The sequence below is a fragment of the Ovis aries genome, chromosome 7 (assembly GCF_016772045.2).
Source record: "Ovis aries strain OAR_USU_Benz2616 breed Rambouillet chromosome 7, ARS-UI_Ramb_v3.0, whole genome shotgun sequence".
In the NCBI taxonomy this organism is placed as follows: Eukaryota; Metazoa; Chordata; class Mammalia; order Artiodactyla; family Bovidae; genus Ovis; species Ovis aries.
The window spans coordinates 79,005,726-79,025,848 of NC_056060.1; the positions used below are offsets into that span (position 1 = coordinate 79,005,726).

The 20,123-nt window shown below is 43.6% G+C and overlaps 1 protein-coding gene across 1 annotated transcript in view; it reads right to left on the minus strand.

Moving 5' to 3' along the window:
• The window catches only part of DCAF5 (DDB1 and CUL4 associated factor 5), a 94,604-nt gene extending 75,486 nt beyond the window's left edge, over positions 1–19,118 (minus strand). Inside the window, exon 1 of the mRNA XM_027971948.3 lies at positions 18,845–19,118. Within this exon, the coding sequence (XP_027827749.1) occupies positions 18,845–19,058 (214 nt within the window). The 5' untranslated portion in view covers positions 19,059–19,118. The remainder of the gene's footprint in view (positions 1–18,844) is intronic.
• Between the last annotated feature and the right edge of the window lie 1,005 nt (positions 19,119–20,123).

A 20,123-nucleotide genomic window follows, 5' to 3' on the forward strand; every position in this document is an offset into this window, starting at 1 on the left:
AGTTTAGAACGTGAAAAAAGCTCTAGTTTCTACAGTTCTGTCTCTGTGAGTCATCTGGTCAGTTCAAAAAGGGCAGAGATTGACTGTACCACTTACTACCTATGTACCTTTAGACAGGTTACGTAACCTCTCTAAATTATATCCTCTCATCTGCAAAACTGAGAAAATAATTACTTACTGTCTATAGTGTTACTGGACTTCCCTGGTGGTTCAGATTACGAAGAATCTGCCTGCAATGTGCTTGATCCCTGGGTCGGAAAGATCCTCTGGAGAAGGGAATGGCAACCCATTCCAGTATTCTTGCCTGGCAAATACCATGGATAGAGGAGCCTGGTGGGCTACACAGTCCATGGGATAGCCAAGAGTTGGACATGACTAAGGGACAAACACACGTTAGGATTAATGATAGATCTGTGTGAAGGGCTTGACCCACTGCCTGATAAATAACACAGGAAGAGAAATGTTAGCTAATTATTATGCTATCTGAACTAAAATAATAGCTAACATCAGTTAAACTTACTCTGGGTGAGGGACTATCCTAAGGGTTTTCATGTAGTGGATCTTCTAATCCTCTTAATAACCCTATGAATCAGGTATTATCCAGATGAAACTACAGAAAAACTAAGCAACCTGAAGGTACACAGCAACCAAAAATGTGAGCTGGGATCTCAATCCAGGTAATCTGTCTCTAGAGATGGAGCTCCTTACCACCATACAATCCAGCCTCTCAAGTACCCAGAGGCTAGTCACCAAAGCAAATGAGTGAAACTTGCCAGATTAAACAGCAGAGGAGAGATTACACAACTTTGTTTAAAAGAAAGCCACTACTAGGCCAGAGGAGTACAGGCTTAAGTTGGCCATATCTCCCAATGTTTTAAGAGAAGACAGCACCTTGATTATCGCAGGCTAAGTGCAGGCTTCAGTGCAGGCTGCATGCAATTAGCCCATGGAGAGGTTAAAACTGGGTGATTTGTCCAAGGTCACAAAACTGGGGTCGAATGGCAGTTCCTAAATTAGGGAACTCTTTCAACAATGCAAAAGAAGACTCTACACATGAACATCACCAGATAGTCAATACCGAAATCAGACTGATTATATTCTTTGCAGCCAAAGATGGAGAAGCTCTACACAATCAGCAAAAACAAGAGAGGGAGCTGACTGTGGCTCAGATCATGAACTCCTTAGTGCCAAATTCAGACTTAAATTGAAGAAAGTAGGGAAAACCACTAGACCATTCAGGTACGACCTAAATCAAATCCCTTAAGATTATACAGTAGAAGTGACAAATAGATTCAAGGGATTATATCTGATAGACAGAGTGCCTGAAGAACTACGGACGGAGGTTTGTGACACTGTACAGGAGACAGGGATCAAGACCATCCCCAAGAAAAAGAAATGCAAAAAGGCAAACTGGTTGTCTGAGGAGGCCTTACAAATAGCTGCGAAAAGAAGACAAGCGAAAAGCAAAGAAGAAAAGGAAAGATATACTCATTTGAATGTAGAGTTCCAAAGAATAGCAACGAGAGGTAAAAAAGTCTTCTTCAGTGATCAGTGCAAAGAAATAGAGGAAAACAATAGAATGGGAAAGACTAGAGATCTCTTCAAGAAGATTAGAGATAGAAAGGGAACATTTCATGCGAAGATGGGCACAATAAAGGACAGAAATGGTATGGATCTAACAGAAGCAGAAGATATTAAGAAGAGGTGGCAAGAATACACAAAAGATCTTCACGACCCAGATGATCATGATGGTATGATCACTCATCTAGAGCCAGACATCCTGGAATTCTAAGTCAAGCAGGCCTTAGGAAGCATCACTACAAACAAAGCTAGTGGAGGTGATGGAATTTCAGTTGAGCTATTTCAAATCCTAAAAGATGATGCTGTGAAAGTGCTGATACACCAGCAAATTTGGAAAACTCAGCAATGGCCACAGAACTGGAAAAGGTCAGTTTTCATTCCAATCCCAAAGAAAGGCAATGCCAAAGAATGCTCAAACTACAGTACAATTGTACTCATCTCACACACTACTAAAGTAATGCTCAAAATTCTTCAAGCCGGTTCACATACTGTGAATTTCCAGATTTTCATGCTGGATATAGAAAAGACAGAGGAACCAGAGATCAAATTGCCAACATCAACTGGATTATCGAAAAAGCAACAGTGTTCCAGAAAAATATCTATTTCTGCTTTATTGACTATGCCAAAGCCTTTGACTGTGTGGCTCACAACAAACTGTGGAAAATTCCTACAGAGATGGGAATATCAGACCACCTGACCTGCCTCCTGAGAAATCTGTATGCAGGTCAAGAGTTAGAAGCAACAGTTAGAACTAAACATGGAACAACAGACTGGTTCCAAATCAGGAAAGGAGTACGTCAAGGCTGTATATTGTCACCTTGCTTATTTAACTTATATGCAGAGTACATCATGAGAAACACTGGGCTGGAAGAAGCACAGGCTGGAATCAAGATTGCTGGGAGAAATATCAATAACCTCAGATATGCAGATGATACCACCCTTATGGCAGAAAGTGAAGAAGAACTAAAGAGCCTCTTGATGAAAGTCAAAGAGGACAGTGAAAAAGTTGGCTTAAAGCTCAACATTAAGAAAACTAAGATCATGGCATCTGATCCCATCACTTCATGGCAAATAGATGGGGAAATAGTGGATACAGTGGCAGACTTTATTTTCTTGGGCTCCAAAATCACTGCAGATGGTGACTGCAGCCATGAAATTAAAAGACGTTTACTCTTTGGAAGGAAAGTTACGACCAAGCATAATCAAAAGCAGAGACAATTCTTTGCCAATAAAGTCTGTCTAGTCAAAGCTATGGTTTTCCCAGTAGTCATGTATGGATGTGAGAGTTGGACTATAAAGAAAGCTGAGTGCCGAAGAACTGATGCTTTTGAACTGTGGTGTTGGAGAAGACTCTTGAGAGTCCCTTGGACTGCAAGGAAATCTAACTAGTCCATCCTAAAGGAAATCAGTGCTGAATATTCATTGGAAGGACTGATGCTGAAGCTCAAACTCCAATACTTTGGCCACCAGATGTTAAGAACTGACTCAATGGATCATTGGAAAAGACCCTGATGCTGGGAAAGATTCAAGGTGGGAGGAGAAGGGGATGACAGAGGATGAGACGGTTGGACGGCATCACCGACTCAATGAACATGAGTTTAGGGTTTACTCAATTTACAGGGAGGCCTGGAGTGCTGCAGTCCATGGGGTCGCAAAGAGTCAGACATGACTGAGCAACTGAACTAAACTGAACTGAACTGAAATTAGGGAGAAAAAAAACCAAATGGCAAGTGCAGGCTGGGGTGGAGAGAAAAGGTGGAATCACATGAATTTTGCTGTTTACTACAAAGAAGTAGCCACAGGAGTAATACCTCTCCTATTACTCTGCTCTTATCTAGTATCTTTATCCTGAAATTTATTCCACTCATCTACCGATTATCTCATTTTTTCACATATCCAATAGGCAGAAATATTCCCCATTTTAAGGATGTGAAGAGTAAGGCAATGGTTTGCCTCAATGAAGGAAGCCTCGACTCCTAGTTTGAAACACTTTACACTAAAGAAGCAGCAGAAATTAAAGTGGCAGCAACACCCTAAAGAGACAACTAGGACACTGGGAAATAAAATGGTTTCTCTAAAATCAGATGACTAATAGCAGTGGAGTTTAATAGAATTAGGGTCTTCAAATCCTAAGCTAGCACACCAATCCCTAGAAAATGTCTCTACTTCCTAAACAGAAATAGAGGGGAAAAATCCGTATCAGAATCACAGAATAGAGTCCGAAGACACCCAACAGATCATCTTCTCTAATATCCCCATTCTGCCAATGAAGAAACTAAAGCACAAAGAGGTAAACTCACCTGCCAAAAAAAACACACCACCAGTTAGAGGCAATGATATGCTATGCTAAGTCACTTCAGTCGTGTCCGACTCTGTGCGATCCCGTATATGGCAGCCCACCAGGCTCCCCCGTCCCCGGGATTCTCCAGGCAAGAACACTGGAGTGGGTTGCCATTTCCTTCTCCAATGCATGAAAGTGAAAAGTGAAAGTGAAGTCGCTCAGTCATGTCCAACCCTCAGTGACCCATGGACTGCAGCCCACCAGGGTCCTCCGTCCATGGGATTTTCCAGGCAAGAATACTGGAGTGGGGTGCCATTGCCTTCTCCAGTTAGAGGCAAAGTGAGATTCAAATCCAAGATGTCTGAGTCCAAAGCCCCTGTTTCTCCTAAAGTGTAGTAAGCAGAGGCCACTGGATGATTTCAGACAGTAGAGAAATGACTTTAATAATTATGTATTTTAACGTGAGTTAGGGGGAAAAAACCTAGCATATTAAATTCATGATTTCATGGATATTATAATAATATAAAGTTTCCTTTCAAATACTGTTTTAAGGAATCAATTTAGAAAAAATGCTAAATAGCAAGGTGATATATGAAAAAAAATTAAGAAAAAACATAAAACAGCAGAGGTGGCCTAATTTCAATTTCATTTTTTTAAATATACACATATAAAGACTAAATAAAGTATGTCCCATATGTCCAAAATGGTCATCCTGAGTAGGTGTGATCTTTCTTTAAATATCTATTTTCCAAATTTCCCATAATTAACACATGACATTTAAAAAACATGAATAAGTGGGAAGTCTGTCTTATAAGTGCCATAATCTGATAAATTGTATGACTCAACAGGAAATTCTCAATAGTAAAGTATGGCAGCAGTGAAATGTCAAAGGACAAAAGCTCCTCAAATAGAGCTGCTGAGTGCTCAGTCGCTCAGCTGTGTCTGATTCTCTGTGACCCCATGAACTGCAGCCCGTCACTGGAATTTTCCAAGCAAAAATACTGGAGTGGTTTGCCATTTCCTACTCCAGGGGCTCTTCCCTACCCAAGGATGGAACCTGGGTATCCTGTGTCTCCTGCATTGGTAGGAGGATTCTTTACCACTACAGCCACCTGGGAAGCCCCAAACAGAGCTAGGGCAACACTAAAAACAGATTCTCTGGGCCTCAACAACAGTAAGAATTTACAGGGAATTTATGAGAGTGGACAATACATTCATTCTGTGGTATTCCCAGACCACAGACTGTCCTCATGTCCTGTCTCATTTCTGCCACAGAGAGAACTAACCTGGACAGTATGCTTTCTCGATTAAAGCATAGATGCTCTTCATTCTTTCTGTGAAGTTTCTTATTTTTACTTTTTTCTTTAAGTAAGAAAACTGCCTGTTTGACTTTTGCAGAATTCCTTGCATAAGCAAGGAATAATATAATAAAGTTTTCTTTTACCCTTCATAGGCAATTTCTAACAATTAAACCCCAGGAAGGTAAACAGAGAGGTCAACTCAGACTAAATCAAGTTGACGGTGGTTGCCAAACATGCCAATTTCAGTTGTTTCTCGCCAGTATGTCTAAGGCAAAACATGCTACAGCCACCTATGGCAGGAAGCCATAAAATATTAGTACCAGGCCATCAAACATAGTTAAGAAATCTACAAAAACAAACAAACAAAAAAAAAAATCCTCAGAGATTCCAATTAGTTACTTAGCTTTAAGGAGTAATGCCAAATACACAACCAGAATTTAGATACAAGACTTTAATGGAAATTTAGAAATGAGGAAAGTTGTATAACAAGATTTTGACAGGTATCTGGATTTGCAAAAAATTCCTCCTCCTGAGTAATGTTCTTGGAAGACTTTTTAAAATAAGGAAGTACAGGCAGGCTAAGAATTAAAACTAGAGAGTCAACCAGATTGACAGTCTGCCTACACCCTGGAAAATCTCTACTACTCATCTGCAAAATAATGAGGCATCACCAACTTAATAAAAACAATCCCTTTCAGAGACAATAAAACTGCAGACAGAATGTATTGGTGGAGTAAGCCACTTTGAGGAAGTCCTTTATAAATGCAGAACCTATTTTCCCTACTGAGGGACCACGTCAGAAGACCCAGATTTTAATCTTGCTTGTACTTCTTACTAGTTGTGAGCTACTGGGCTAATCATTTTACCTCTTTACTCCTTTATGTTCTTACATGTAAAATTAAAGGGGTTCCATTAGATGATCATTAGTTCTTTTCAGCAATAAAACTGCATGATTCCACAGGGGCAGAACATCAGCAGCCTAAAATCACAAGACGGGTGAAATCAGGCCTTTAACCCAGGTCTCTTAAACCTCTTCAATGATGACATTACATGGCATCAAAGACACTCTATATAGCCAATACCTGAAAAACTACAATATCTGAAAACTCTTCACAGGGCCAACCTATACACTTGAAAGAGTCAACTTTTATTCCAAATGTACCTGGTACTAGACAGATAAACTATAAAACTAAGCCTTTAGCATGGTTTTAATATCTATATCACATCACTTTGGGTTAAAAACACCTCAGGAAAAAAATTCCAACTCAGTGGAGAATCATTCATCAAAATGCCTTTCCTCAAAATCAACTCTGCAAAAAAACCAACCCACAGGGAGAGTTTTTTAAAAAAGAAATGAAGGAAGGGGACTTCCCGGTTGTCCAGAGATTAAGAATCCACCATCCAATGCAGGGGGCACAGGTTCAGTCTCTGGTGGGGGAACTAAGATCCCGCGGGCTGCAGGGCAACTAAGCTTGAGCACCACTAGAGAAAACCCCACACACTGCAAATCCTAAACCCGTGCGCTCTGGAGCCTGCAAGCCACAAACAGGGAAGCCTGCAACCGCTGCAATGAAGACCCAGCAAGCTAAATATTAAAGAAAAAAAAAAGAAAAGAAAGAAAAAAGAATGTACAAGTGAATAGCAGGACAAGAACTATAAGAGGAAGTACATGGAAAGGAGAAGGAAATTTAGCCTCTAGATCTAGCATTTTCTTAATGGTTTTAACCTGTTTCTTGGCGGGGAGGAGGGTGGTTTCTAGGACAAGGAGAAAAATGACTAACCAACCTCTTTGCCTCTCAAACTTATACCTTCAAAGTGGCAGCTGAAAGACCTCACATGGGGAGAATGGAGGCTTGGAGGCTTTTCCAGCAGAGGCATTCAACAGGGAATAGAAGGAGTGAAGAGACTAGTAGCCTCTGGTAGACTTGGTTCTACCAGAGTGCCAGACAGCTCTTATGATCATGAGTAGGTGGCCCTATGATTTATCATCCAAACCAGGATCTTTTTAGGAATGAAAGAGCACTACTAATTGTATCAGGGCTATGGGGAAACTGGGTCCCAAGTAAACAGATATATGGTCATCTTAGGTGTTAAGGGCCCCGGTAAAGGCAGGGGTGCTTCCCCGGTGGCTCAGCGGTAAAGAATTCAGCTGCAACGCAGGAGACACGAGTTCAATCCCTGGGTCGGGAAGATCCCCTGGAGGAGGAAATGGCAACCCACTCCTGTATTCTTGCCTGGAAAATCCCACGAACAGAGGAGCCTGGAGGGCTACAGTCCATGAAGTTGCAAAACAGTCAGGCATGACTTAGCAACTAAACAACAAAACAAAGGTAGGGGATCTACAGAGTTAGCTGATCGACCATATGACGAAATCTTACCTCACCTTATCTACCATAGGAGCCACAGGGAAGATGGAAATCAGCCTTTCGGCTAATACCATCTCTGCTCCTTGGGTACAATATTAACTTGTCAGTTACCTCTGGTGCCATTTTCTCATTGATTCCTACGTGTCCCAGCCCTCTGGAATAAACTCCTCTACAATTGGTCCTAACAGTACTCAAAGCATGCAGACCTGATCTCCAATGCATATCAACTCTGTATCCCAAGAGGTACATGACAGAATCTTGGGTATCTAACACTGCAAAGTGCAAGGAGTGAGCAAGGTGACAAAGGAAGTGTGAACGTGAAGGCATGGGAGAGCAGGTATCTAAAGTAACAAACTGCTGTTGTCAATTCTTCCCCTTAATCCCTGACCTATAAAAACTGATGTAAGGGCAAGTGGAATCCAAGAACAGAACCTGAAGAGTAACCCTCCTTTTTCACCCAGCCAGTGAGTAACTCTGGAAGGAACCAAAACACCTTCTTTTCGACAAAAAAAGAGTGAAGCTGCAAGAACCCTACACTCCTTGTTAGCATTAGAAGCGCTTCCAAATGGCTTATGGGCAGACCTCCCATGCTGCACTGTTTAAACCGCCTTCCAAAAAGCAATTTATTCTGAAGCACATTATTTATCTCTACCCCGGGCCTATATATTTTCTCCCCATGTATAATTATAAGGAAATACTCTTATTTCTGTTGGCTGGAATTCAGCCAAACATACTCAAGCAGCATAATTTCAGCAGAAATCAAACTCACATCACAAGCTCAGTGAATACATATATATTGTTTGTGCTTCTAGTGAGGTAAATGGGGAATAGGAACTAACTTGGTAACCAGAGTATGTATACCAATTTCTATTCAGACTAAAGCAGGTGAGTTTAACCCAGTATGAAGTTAGTCACGTGGTTTATAGAAGCAAGCATGAAACATGCAGTGTTAGGGAAGAAGACTTTAGAAAGCTGCCAAAACCAAAATCCAGGTGAAGTAAGTTTTAGTCCTGAGAGAGATCTTGAGAGGAGAGAACTGAAGCTGTGACCAGAACTGTGCCTGTTATTGGCTCCAAACCCATGATCCATCCCCTCAACCTCAACCCCTTCCTTGTTTTCACATAAAGGGGAAAAAAACCATTCAGCACACCAGAGTGACAGCATAGGGAGCTGAGAATAGAGGGGAAAGGTCAAATCCTTTTAAAACATATATAACATTCCAAAAACTTTCAGAGCAGTTAGCAGCATGTCTCAGAACTCACGCAGACCCAGGCTGGAAATCCAGCTTCACCACAAACTACAGGTTTCACAAGTTACTTAACCTCTCTAAGCCTCAATTTATTGTCAAACATTTTTTTCTTTCTTCTCGAGTTTTTGAGGGCACTGCAGTGGGATCTTAGTTCTCTGTCCAGGGACGGAGCCCGCACCTCTGCAGTCGGAGCCCGCACCTCTGCAGTCGAAGTGCAGTCTTACACTGGACCACCAGAGAAGTCATTGTTAAACATTTGCTTTTATAAACAGTAATATCTCAAACACCAGATGAACCATGCCTACTTAATGTGGTACCTGCTGGGGAGCACTGTAGATTTTTGAGAGATCAGCAGGAGATATAAGATAATGAGTTAAATTTTAGGGAGCTTATATTATGTTGGCAGTGGTGAGTAACAAGTATTAAAGCTGAAAAGAACAAAAATTTGGGAAGCAGCTATTGGAATCAAATTTTCTACAAAGATTAAGGTAATATATAAGGCAGTAAAAAAAATCTTATTTCATTCCTAGAATTCTATTTCATTTTCTTTTAATGAAAGACAATGAATTCCAGTATCTATTTTTCCACTAATGCCCTGAGCGAGTGAGTGAATGTTAGTCACTCTGACTCTGGGGGACCCTATGGACTGTAGCCCTCCAGGCTCCTCTGACCATGGAATTCTCTAGGTAAGAATACTGTGTTGGGTAGCCATTCCCTTCTCCAGGCATCTTCTCGATAACCCTGGTATCTCACATTGCAGGCAAATTCTTCACCATCTGAGCCACCAGGGCAGCCCACTAATGTCCTACCTGTTCTCATTACAGAATCCTCAGCAGTCATTTATCAGTGTCCTCTCTTGATTCTTTAGCACTTTGTTATGACAATTAATACAAAACCTTCAAATCCCCCATCTTTCTAGATCATAAGTAACACTGGCTATTCTGCAAGTGGCAAATAAGACATACAAAGTGCTTAGCAGAGCGCACGGCAAATGTGTGTGCATTTTCACACTATCTGCTAAATAAATGTTTTAAAAAAGTAACTCAGAGCTATTATTGAGATTAAGGAGGCAGACATAGTGTGTTCTCAGTAAATATTTTGAATGAATAAACGTAACATACCTATTTGAAACAAGTTATTTACATCAAAACATAGCAATACAATTTATCATCTAAAAGGAGCAACTAGAGTTGGACATATGCTCAGAAATTGCTAACATTTTGCTTTCAACTCTTTCGAAGAGGTCCAGAAAAGGTCGCCTGCCTGATGAGAAGGGGCAGAAAGCTATTAAAAGGTAACCTACAAGCAGCACTTGCCTAGGAGCAGAGTCCTACTTAGTCCTCACTGCCAGAGACTAACCAAGCACTCTGGGCAAGTCACCTTTCTACTTCTCCACTCCCTCTCCCATAAAATGAAGATCTTTCCATCTCTCTGATTCCATGAGAAAGAAGGAAGAAACCAAATAGGCTTTCTAAAGTAGTATTTCCCAGTCAGTCAAGATCAACTTTTGATTTTTGCCATATCTATATAACACAGCCACTATCATTTTTCTTTAAAAGAACTTTTAAAAATTTAGCTTCACCTTAAGCAATAAATCCATGAAAGCTATTTTATACATGTTAATTAACTTTTCTAACCTGTATAAAATAAATGTACTATTAAAATGTAAATATTCACTCAAAGATCCCTTAAAATCAGCTTGTATACCCACACTTTGGCAAATAGTAACCTAACTATTATAGGTTACTCATAACTTAAAAGCAAAAAATTTAAAGAACACAAATTAAGTAAAAAATAAATGCAATTTCATGTTTCCACAATAATCTAAGCATTAATCTTAACAAATCAATATTCAGTTCTTAAACTATAAGAGATAATACTTTTACTATAATGTGAGTCACCAAGAATTGAAAATAGAATTGATTCCTTCTTAACCTACATAATCTTCATTTGAATTAGGAATTTCGTTCCTTCAACCTTAAAAGGCTTTAATTTCACCCTTGAATATTTAAATTCAGACTAAAACAATAAGAAAAGCAATTTCTTCCTTCTTGAAACCATGAAAAAGAAAACAAAAAGATCAACATTAAACATTGTTTATAAGCAATGAAAGTGCTCTTCACCTTGCTCAATGCATGAGAAAACAAATGAAACCCACTTAACTCAGAATTCAGAAAGCAGCACTCCTGGGTCTCAAGTTTTACTGGTCAATAAAGTGTCCTTGATCTAAATGATTCCAACTACTTCACATCCGAATCTATCAGTAGTCAAGTGAATGAGCACACACTTGTACCTGGCTGATACCTCTCTTTAGTGTGTGGCCAGGATACACAACTGAGGGCCACGGCTCTTCAGAACTCTTAGGGATCAAAAAATGTACTAAGTTCAGTGATGATCCTCTGAACAGTAATGAACATAAAGACAATTTTTTGATGTACTTATAATGTCTAATGAGACTGGTGACCATCAGTTAAAACTCACTAGGTTATTTTAAAGCAAAAGTGACAAACCCAGGCATAATTTTACATTTGCCAGTCTTTGATAGATAGCAATTAGTTGACTGAAAAAAGAGTGGGAAAAATAATATGTATCTATAAATATCTGTGATACCATATCCTTGTGACATGATCTCTAAAATATATCATAGCAGTGTCCTCCAAGGCCATTTCTATAAGCCATCTTTTTTTCCCAATCAGGCTAACAGACAAGGGGATTTTTGCCATATTAAACACTAAAAACCAGAGAAAAATCAAATATCTATTAAAGTATCATAAAGCAGAAGAGAAAATTTTTAAAGGACCAGGCACTGTTACATCTGAGAAGTAAAGGTTCCGCAAATGCAAGCTTAAGAGTATGATTTACACCTGATTCATCATCTCTGTACTTCCCATAGCTCCTGTCTTATAAACAGTATGTGCTCAAAAACTATTTGTTGAACTAACAGACCAAAGAATAAAATTTAACACCTTCACAGCAATGAATTATCAGTAAATAGAAAAGCCCAGAAGAAAATCCAAGAATTGATTCTCCTAATCACCATGTCAAAATGTATGTAACTACAAAAGCTTAGTCAGAAATCTGGCCATATTTTTCCTGATAAACTAACCCCTGGACCAAGATATTCATTCTAATTAAACATGAGAAGTTTTAATAAAGTCAGAATTCATTTAACTGGCTAAAGCCAAACACTTTACCTATAGGTAATATGTTCTTACATGAGTTAATTTACAGAAAACTGATTCCATAAAATGAAATATAGGGACTTCGTTGGTAGTCCAGTAGTTAAGATTGCGTGCTTCCACTGCAGGGGCCGTGGGTTTAATCCCTGGTCAGGGAAGATCTAAGATCCCTCATACCTCAAGGTGCAGACAAAAAAATTAATTTAATTAATTTAAAAATAAATAAAGCTTAATTACATAAACTTAGTAGCCCAACCCACCCCCCACCTCCGGAAAAGAAATACAACTAGTGATTGGGCAACAGGAAATGATCATCAGTTAATAGGTTCCAATTAAGCATATACTTATCATCACAGCTATTATTTGATGCTTAAAATTATGCTGTGACAACAGTATCGGGGTTAAGCTTATTCATAAAGCGTTTCTAATATTTCCCCTCACTGAGATCATTCTTAATTTTTCACACTGTTCTGTGCTATCTGCAATAAATGTTAGATGTTGAGGTGTCACTCTCTTAAAAGCTTTTTTGTGAGGTTCAAGTTAAATAGCAACAGTAACAACAATTGCAGCAGTAGCAGCAACCAGAGCAACAGTATGGTCTAGATCCTTGATAGAAAAACTTTACGTATTATTTCATTCAACACTTATCACAACTCTGTGAGATGTATCACTGTCTTTATTGTATGAACATGGAAACACAAAGGATGAGTGATTGTCAAAGGTAACCCAGTAAGCAAGCAGTTTAGTTGATTTTCATCCCTAGGCACTCTCAATCCAGAGTTCATGCTCTTAACCTCTAGGTATAACTGTGGATACTTAAAATAAGTCAAGTCAGAGATCCACAGGAAACAGAAATAGGACTAAATAGTGAGTCCAATTATAAATATTATGACCAAGTAATTAAGTGCCTCTCCCCATTCACAGCTCCTACTTAATTAACACTTTGAAATAGTGTAGTTGCTGATGGTATCTGAAAAGCTTCTGAAGGTGCTTTTTCTACATTGGGTCATAAGGGTTAAAAAAGAGATCATAATCTCTCACTATAACTCAAAACTTCACACTATGGGCTATTAATCTGTTGGTGCTACAAGTTCCAAGGCCTTAAGCATCAATTCAGGGTAAATAGCAACTCTTATCCCAAAGAGCTGAATATTTTTGTTTACTGCTAAGTCTGTTTATACAAACCATTTATAAGATACAAGAAAGCAAAGATATACATATATACAGAGCTACATTCTCTTTTTTTTGGCTTCCAGGATCTCAATTCCCAACCAGAGACTGACCCTGGCCCTGGCAGTGAAAAATGCCCAGTCCTAACCGCTGGCCCGCCAGGAATTCCCCGAGAGCTATATTCTGATCGGTCTTCCAATCAGAACCCAGGAAGATGTTCATCTTCCCCGGGAGAAAACAAAAAGACTTTGAAGTAAACATATTTCCATTCAAGGGAAAAGGAGAAACGTAAGAGGAGGCAGGGCCTCCCTGGTAGTTCAGCAGTAAAGAATATGCCTGCCAGTGAAGGAGACTCGGGTTCAATCTCTGGGTTGGGAAGATTCCCTCGAGTAGGAAATGGCAACCCACTCCAGTATTTTTGCCTGGGAAACACTATGGACAGAGGAGACTGTCAGGCTACTGTCCAAGGGGTCACAAAGAGTCAGACGTGACTTTGCAACTAAACACCAACAAAGAGGAGACAATGGAGGCAATTTAAAAAATCAGATGCAACCAAAGACTCAAAAGCTAAACCTAGGCTATGCCCTAAATAAGTGCACTAGCATAACCTCTTTGATGGTGTCAGGATCTCTCATAAGTAGCATTTCAACATACAATTGTTGTTCCTTACCGCTCTCAAAGAATTAACACCCTTAAATATTCTAAGATGAAACCTGAAAGCATCAAGCATAAGCTGTCCTTTATAGACAGTTGCTGCTGCTGCTAAGTCACCTCAGTCGTGTCCAACTCTGTGTGACCCCATGGACGGCAGCCCACCAGGCTGCCCCGTCCCTGGGATTCTCCAGGCAAGAACACTGGAGAGGGGTTGCCATTTCCTTCTCCAATGCATGAAAGTGAAAAGTGAAAGTGAAGTCGCTCAGTCATACCTGACTCTTAGCGACCCCATGGACTGCAGCCTACCAGGTTCCTCCGTCCATAGGATTTTCCAGGCAAGAGTACTGGAGTGGGGTGCCACTGCCTTCTCTGTTATAGACAGTACTGTTCACTCAACCTATGGAGTTTGCAAAGTACCTTCACATATAACATTTCACTGAATACACCTCCTTGTTAGGGTAATGACAGTAATTTGATAATCCCAGTTTACTGATGAGGAATGATTAGGACTTCCCTAAATTCAAACAATTTGAGACTAGAAGAGCTTCCAACATCATGTGACACCAAATTCCAAACTTTGTCCATACCATTCTGTGCCTCCTCATTCCACATCAAAAAGTCACAAAACTATCCTGTCTGCCCCATTTGCACATGTTCATTACCAGCACTCTAAGAACAAGTGTCAGCTAATTACGACATCATGAGTTATAAGTACAGAGGGTAAAGAAAACAAACTCAGCATTTTTTCTGAGGCCTGGCACTCTGTTCATTACCCAAACTAAACCTGGCCTAATGTAGTTGTTACAACTACAGCCCTTCAGGTGGGTGCTGGTATTCCCTGCTCACATCAGGAAAAAAAAGGTTTAGCAACTTGACTAAGGTCACACATTAAATCACGTGTGCTGTGCTGTGCTAAGTTGCTTCAGTCATGTCTGACTCTTCGACCCCATGGATCGTAGCCCACCAGGATCCTCCTGTCCATGGAATTAGCAGTGATTTTAACCATGTGTACGCTATACCACACTGCCTTACGTGATACCACAGTAACACCCTTTAAAGTAACAAAAATTATTTTTTAGGTTAAAGCACTTTTGTATTTTAAAATGTCCCAAAACCATCCTCCTTATTGCTGTCCTACATTCACTTCCCAGCTGAGCACCTTTTCTCCTTCCTGGTTTTCTCTGCTTTACTCTTAATATCTACTGGACTCACTGTGCCCTGGAAAAGGGGCTAGCTGTTAGAACAAAAAACCAATGATGTGTCCTTAACAAACAGTATTGTTTATAAGGCCACAGGATTCATGCAAATATTTTTGCCCTAAGTCTAAGTTAATTCTATTAAATAGTTTAAGTGCCAGGGAATTCCCTGGAAGTCCAGGGGTTAGGACTCTGCGCTTTGACTCCCACAGCCCCAGTTCAATTCCTGGTCAGGGAACTAAGATCCTACAAGCCTCCCAGTATGAGCAAACGAAATTTAAAAGAAAAAAACAAACAACAAAAACCCCCACACAAATAGCGTGTGTCAGTTAAAAGAAATGTGAGCCTGCCCAAACAATTAGAAAATGAAAACAGTGAACAAATTAAGGACAATCTATCGTTTTTAAAAAATTGTTTTTCTTCCAGTTTTACTAAAATATATTTGACATACAATACTGTAAGGTGTACAGTATAATGATCTGGCTTACATATATCATGAAATGATAATCACAGTAAGTTTACTGAATGGTCCACCAGCTCATATAGTTATAAAATTAAAGAAATAGAAAAAAAAAATTTTGTCATTGGAAGGACTGATGTTGAAGCTGAAACTCCAATACTTTGCCCACTTGATGCGAAGAGCTGACTCAATGGAAAAGACCCTGATGCTGGGAAAGATTGAGGGCAGGAGGATAAGGGGACGACAGAGGCTAAGATGGTTGGATGGCATCACCGACTCAATGGACATGGGTTTGGGTGGACTCCGGGAGTTGGTGATGGACAGGGAAGCCTGGTGTGCTGCGGTTCACGGGGTCACAGAGTTGGACACTAGCGACTGAACTGAACTGAAAGATTTACTCTCTTAACTTTCATATTTAACATGCAACAGTGTTAACAACTGCACTATACATTTCACTCCTAGTACCTGTTTCTTATAACTGGAAGGTTGTACTTTTTGACTGCCTTCACCCAATTCCTCACCCCTTGACCCGACCTCTGCCTCTGGTAACCACAAATCTGATCTCCTTTTCTATGGAACATTATATCATCATAATCATATTTGAGGGCTTTAACCAATCCAGAAAAGATATAGGAACTACAACAAAACGCACAGAAGTAATCTCATCTGACCTCTTACTACATTTTTGGTGAAACATTAGGAATAGATAGCATTAGCCTCAAAATACCTGGAGCTCTTCCCCTCAGGTGTTAACTGCTAAAGAACAATGATAGATAAAATGTAAATATGATACCTTAAATAGTTTTAAATTTGGGAAGATTACTGAAAGACTTCCTAGAACAAAATTTAATTAGCTTTAACAAGTGAAGGTGTATTTATGACTCCCAAAGGGGGTTTCCTTATCTAAAGCAAACAGGAGGACATTTCTGTTGTATGTTATATTCATAATACACGAATAAGCTAATAAGGCTTTTAACCAAAACTCTACCTACCTTCTGGCAACAAGAAAAGCTAACAAAAGCTAACACTACCTGAGCTAAACTGGACGAGCAGGAAAGGGACAGGAGTATATAAAAAGCAAATAGGAAGAACTGAGCTAGAGGAAGTGTGAGAGGAAGAAGGACTAAGGGGCAAAGAAGGCTGGAACCCAGAAGTACAGATGGAGATGGCTACTTACGCCTAGAATCAGAAGGTTCACCAGAGCTGCCCTGTGGAAAGGGCCCTGCTCTTCTATAGACTAAAATTAAGATAAAGAAAGTGAACTGGTCCAGTCTAGAGAAAATGGGGTTCATGTAAGACAAAGGGGAACATACAACACAAGGAAAACCGGTAGAGAGGAGGCAACATTTTATCGCCTTAAAAAAAAAGTTCTAATGAAATTTAAATGGATGAATTGTATGGCATGTGAATTATATTTTAATAAATCTGTTATTTTTTAAAAAGCGTGTTAAATTGAGCAATGTATGACTGCATTTATCATTTAATCAACATGCTTAATTAGCTCAGTCTGTAATAGCACCTCCCCGTCCCCCCCACCCCCCACCACCGTCAAAATTCCCTCACTCTGTAGGGTACATTTACTTGGGAATCTCTCTGTCGGAATAAATCAGTCTAGGAATGAGACAGAGTATGATAAATACAGAAGTAGCAGTAGGGGAAAAAACTGCGAGCTCTTTTAACAGCTCTTCCCCCTATTCTTGCCCTGTAGGGGAAGGAAGCTTTTGTTTGGGGGTATGCCTCGAAGTGGAATATCAGATGTCTCCAGGAGATGATCTAGGGCCAAACTCTCCCTAGTCAAAGAGAAAACGATACGATGTGGAGAAGTCAAGTCAGTCCTGAAGAAACCCCAGAAGGCTTATCGTGAAACGATCCCAAGTCTTATCTCTGCTACCCCCAAACTGGACGGCACTCCCCGTGCCACTTCGCGAAGAGTTACTCGCGAAGACGTTGGATGCCTTGCCAGGATCCCAGAAGTTTCTGGCGAGCTGCCCACTGACGTAAATTAGAAAACCATTCAGGGACCGGGCTGGGTGAAGCGAAGCGCCACGTCCAGCGCAGGGCTCCCCCTTCCTCCCTCTAGACGTAGGAAAAGGGATGGGTAGGAAGGGCAGAAGGCGAGCGGGAACGCCAGATCAGCCGTCTTCGCCCTCCTACCCTGGGCCGGGTTTCGGGGAGCCGCCCCCAGCGTACCCCATCCCCACTCGCCCGCCTTGGGCCCACGACCCCCGCGATGAGGGCGGCGGCGAGCGCCCCCAGGGGCCGCAGGCGCACCTCCTCCGGGGCAGCTGTCGCCACCACCCGCCCGGCCCCGGCCTCCCCGGGAGCAATAGGCTATCGATTCAGCTGCCTGTCGCTAGGAGCCCCGGGAGAGCGAGGCCTACATCGCCCGGCCGGAGCCCCGGCCTCGATTTCGCCACCTACCCCACACCGGAGGGGGAGCCGCGGGAGTGGGCCGGGGGGGCGGGGGGAGGCAATCAAGCCCAGGTGGGCGGGAGGAGGAGGCGCGATGACCACCTGCAACGGGCAGGCGCGGGGGAAAGAGGGTGCGGGCTCGCGGCTCCCGCCAACCAGTCTCCCGGGGTCGCACCCCTACCCCACCACCCCCACCCCCTGCCCTCACAAGTTGCGCATTCAAGTTCAGGCCGGTGCCCCTTGGCCTTCCAGAGTCCTCGGCACTCCCGAAACCGGAAAAAAAACAAGACACGGAAGAGACCACCCCCAAGACCCGAGGAGATGGTGCTGGGGCCCCTGAGGGCGCCGAAAGGGGCGGCCCACAGGGACCCGCCCGTCACCTCCCCTCGGCTCACCCGGAGTCGCAGCCCCGACCCCTCCCGGCGGCCAGCCCTGTCACCGCCCTACCCCGGCCCCCCCCCCCCCCAGGCCCCTTCCCAGGACGCCGGCGACAGGGGCGCGAGCTCCCCCTCCCTTCCCCCCACCCCGGCCTCAGGAGCGCCTCGGCCTCCTCCCCCTCCAAATCGCCCAAAGGCCCCCCGGACCTTTTAAAGTACACGAAGGAAGAGTTTCCCATCAAACTTTGTCAGGCCGTAACCTCGCCCCCCACCCCCTCGCCGACCCACACTTCCAGGGCAGTCATCAGGACAGATCACTTTACACTCTGGATAAAGCGAATTAAGGACCTGTCAACCATTTTAGGTCTTTTTTTTTTTTTTTTAATAGAAGACATCCTCTTCTTTCGCCTTCCACCCTCCCCCTGCCAGGGTTTTAATCTGACACCCACCTTCCCACCGCCGAAGAAAGGGGGGGGGTGGGTTGAGGAGGGAGGGGGTACGGACGGAGGGCAGGAGGAGGGTGGCGAGAGAGAGAGTGAGAGAGAGAGAGAGAGAGAGCGGAAAGGGGAGGTTGGAAGGGGGCCGGGAGGCGCGGGGAGGGGAAGGGGGTTGATTTACCTGAGACCAGCCACTGGCCTCCATTGTTGGAGAATTCAATGGCATTGACACAGCCGAAGTGGCCGAGGAGGTCCTTCTTGTAGAGGTTTCTGCAGCCTCGCAGGCGTCTCCTCTGAAAGTCCTGAGTGAGCAGGGGGTCCCCATGCAAGCCCCGCTGGGACAAGAAGCCCACCACTGACCTCATGCTGCCCCCCAGGCCAGCTCTCCTCTTCATGCTGGAACCGCCGCCGCCGCCGCCGCCGCCGCCGCTCGCTCGCGCCGCCGCCCCTCCCTCGGCCTCACGCGCGGCCGCCGCTCTCCTCCACCCCCCCACCCGGCCCTCCCCCCGCGCTGCGATCCGGCTGGTTCTTTTAACCAGCCATAGCAAGAGACGGAGCGAGGTGTGCAGACACTCGGTGGCGTTCGCGGCTTCCTGACGGTCCCCTCCCTCCCCTTCCCTCCAACCCCTCCCAGACTCCTCCCTCTCCTTCTCCGCCTCCTCCAGCAGCTGATCCACAGCTGCGGCCGCGCTTCCGCGAAGCGCGAGGCCCTTCCGCCGGCCGCGGGGGGCCGGGAGAACGCTGGCGGCGACGGCCCCTCCCCCGCCGCGGGCTGCGGGGCCGGAAGAACGCGGGCGGCTGGCCTTGAGACCGCGGGCGGCGGCTGGGGCTTTCGCACCGCAGCTCCTCCCCCGTGCGAGGACCCGGGTCGCTCTGGGCGGAGGCCGGGCTGCACCCCACCCGCCCCCTCCCTGAGCCGTGCACTCTGTGAAGTTGGAGGCGCGCAACAATCAAAGTGGCCGCGGGGCCGCGGACTCGCCTTCCTGCCCCGGCGGCCCACGGTCCATCGCCGCCCCGAGTCCCGGCGGGCGCCGGGACGAGTGTGCTTCCCGGTCTCTCTCTCTCTCTTTTTTTTTTCCGGTCCGGAAAATGCAGCCCGAGGTGGCACAGAGGTGGAGGGAGGGTTGCAGACGGAGGCTCTGGTCGGTATCCCTCAGTTCGCCTCATCCTTGGGCCGTCCGAGTCCTGTCCAAGAGAAGGGGATCAGGAGTTAGGACTGGACACTTGGGGGTAAGGTTGCTTGAAAGTGAAAGTCGTTCACACGTGTCCCGACTATCTGCGACCCCATGGACTATACAGTCCACGGAATTCTCCAGGCCAGAATACTGGAGTGGGTAGCCTTTCCCTTCTCCAGGGGATCTTTTCAACCCAGGGATTGAACCCAGGTCTCCCGCTTTGCGGGCGGATTCTTTAACAGTTGAGCCACAAAGGAAGCCCAAGGTTGCTTGGCGCCCGAAAGA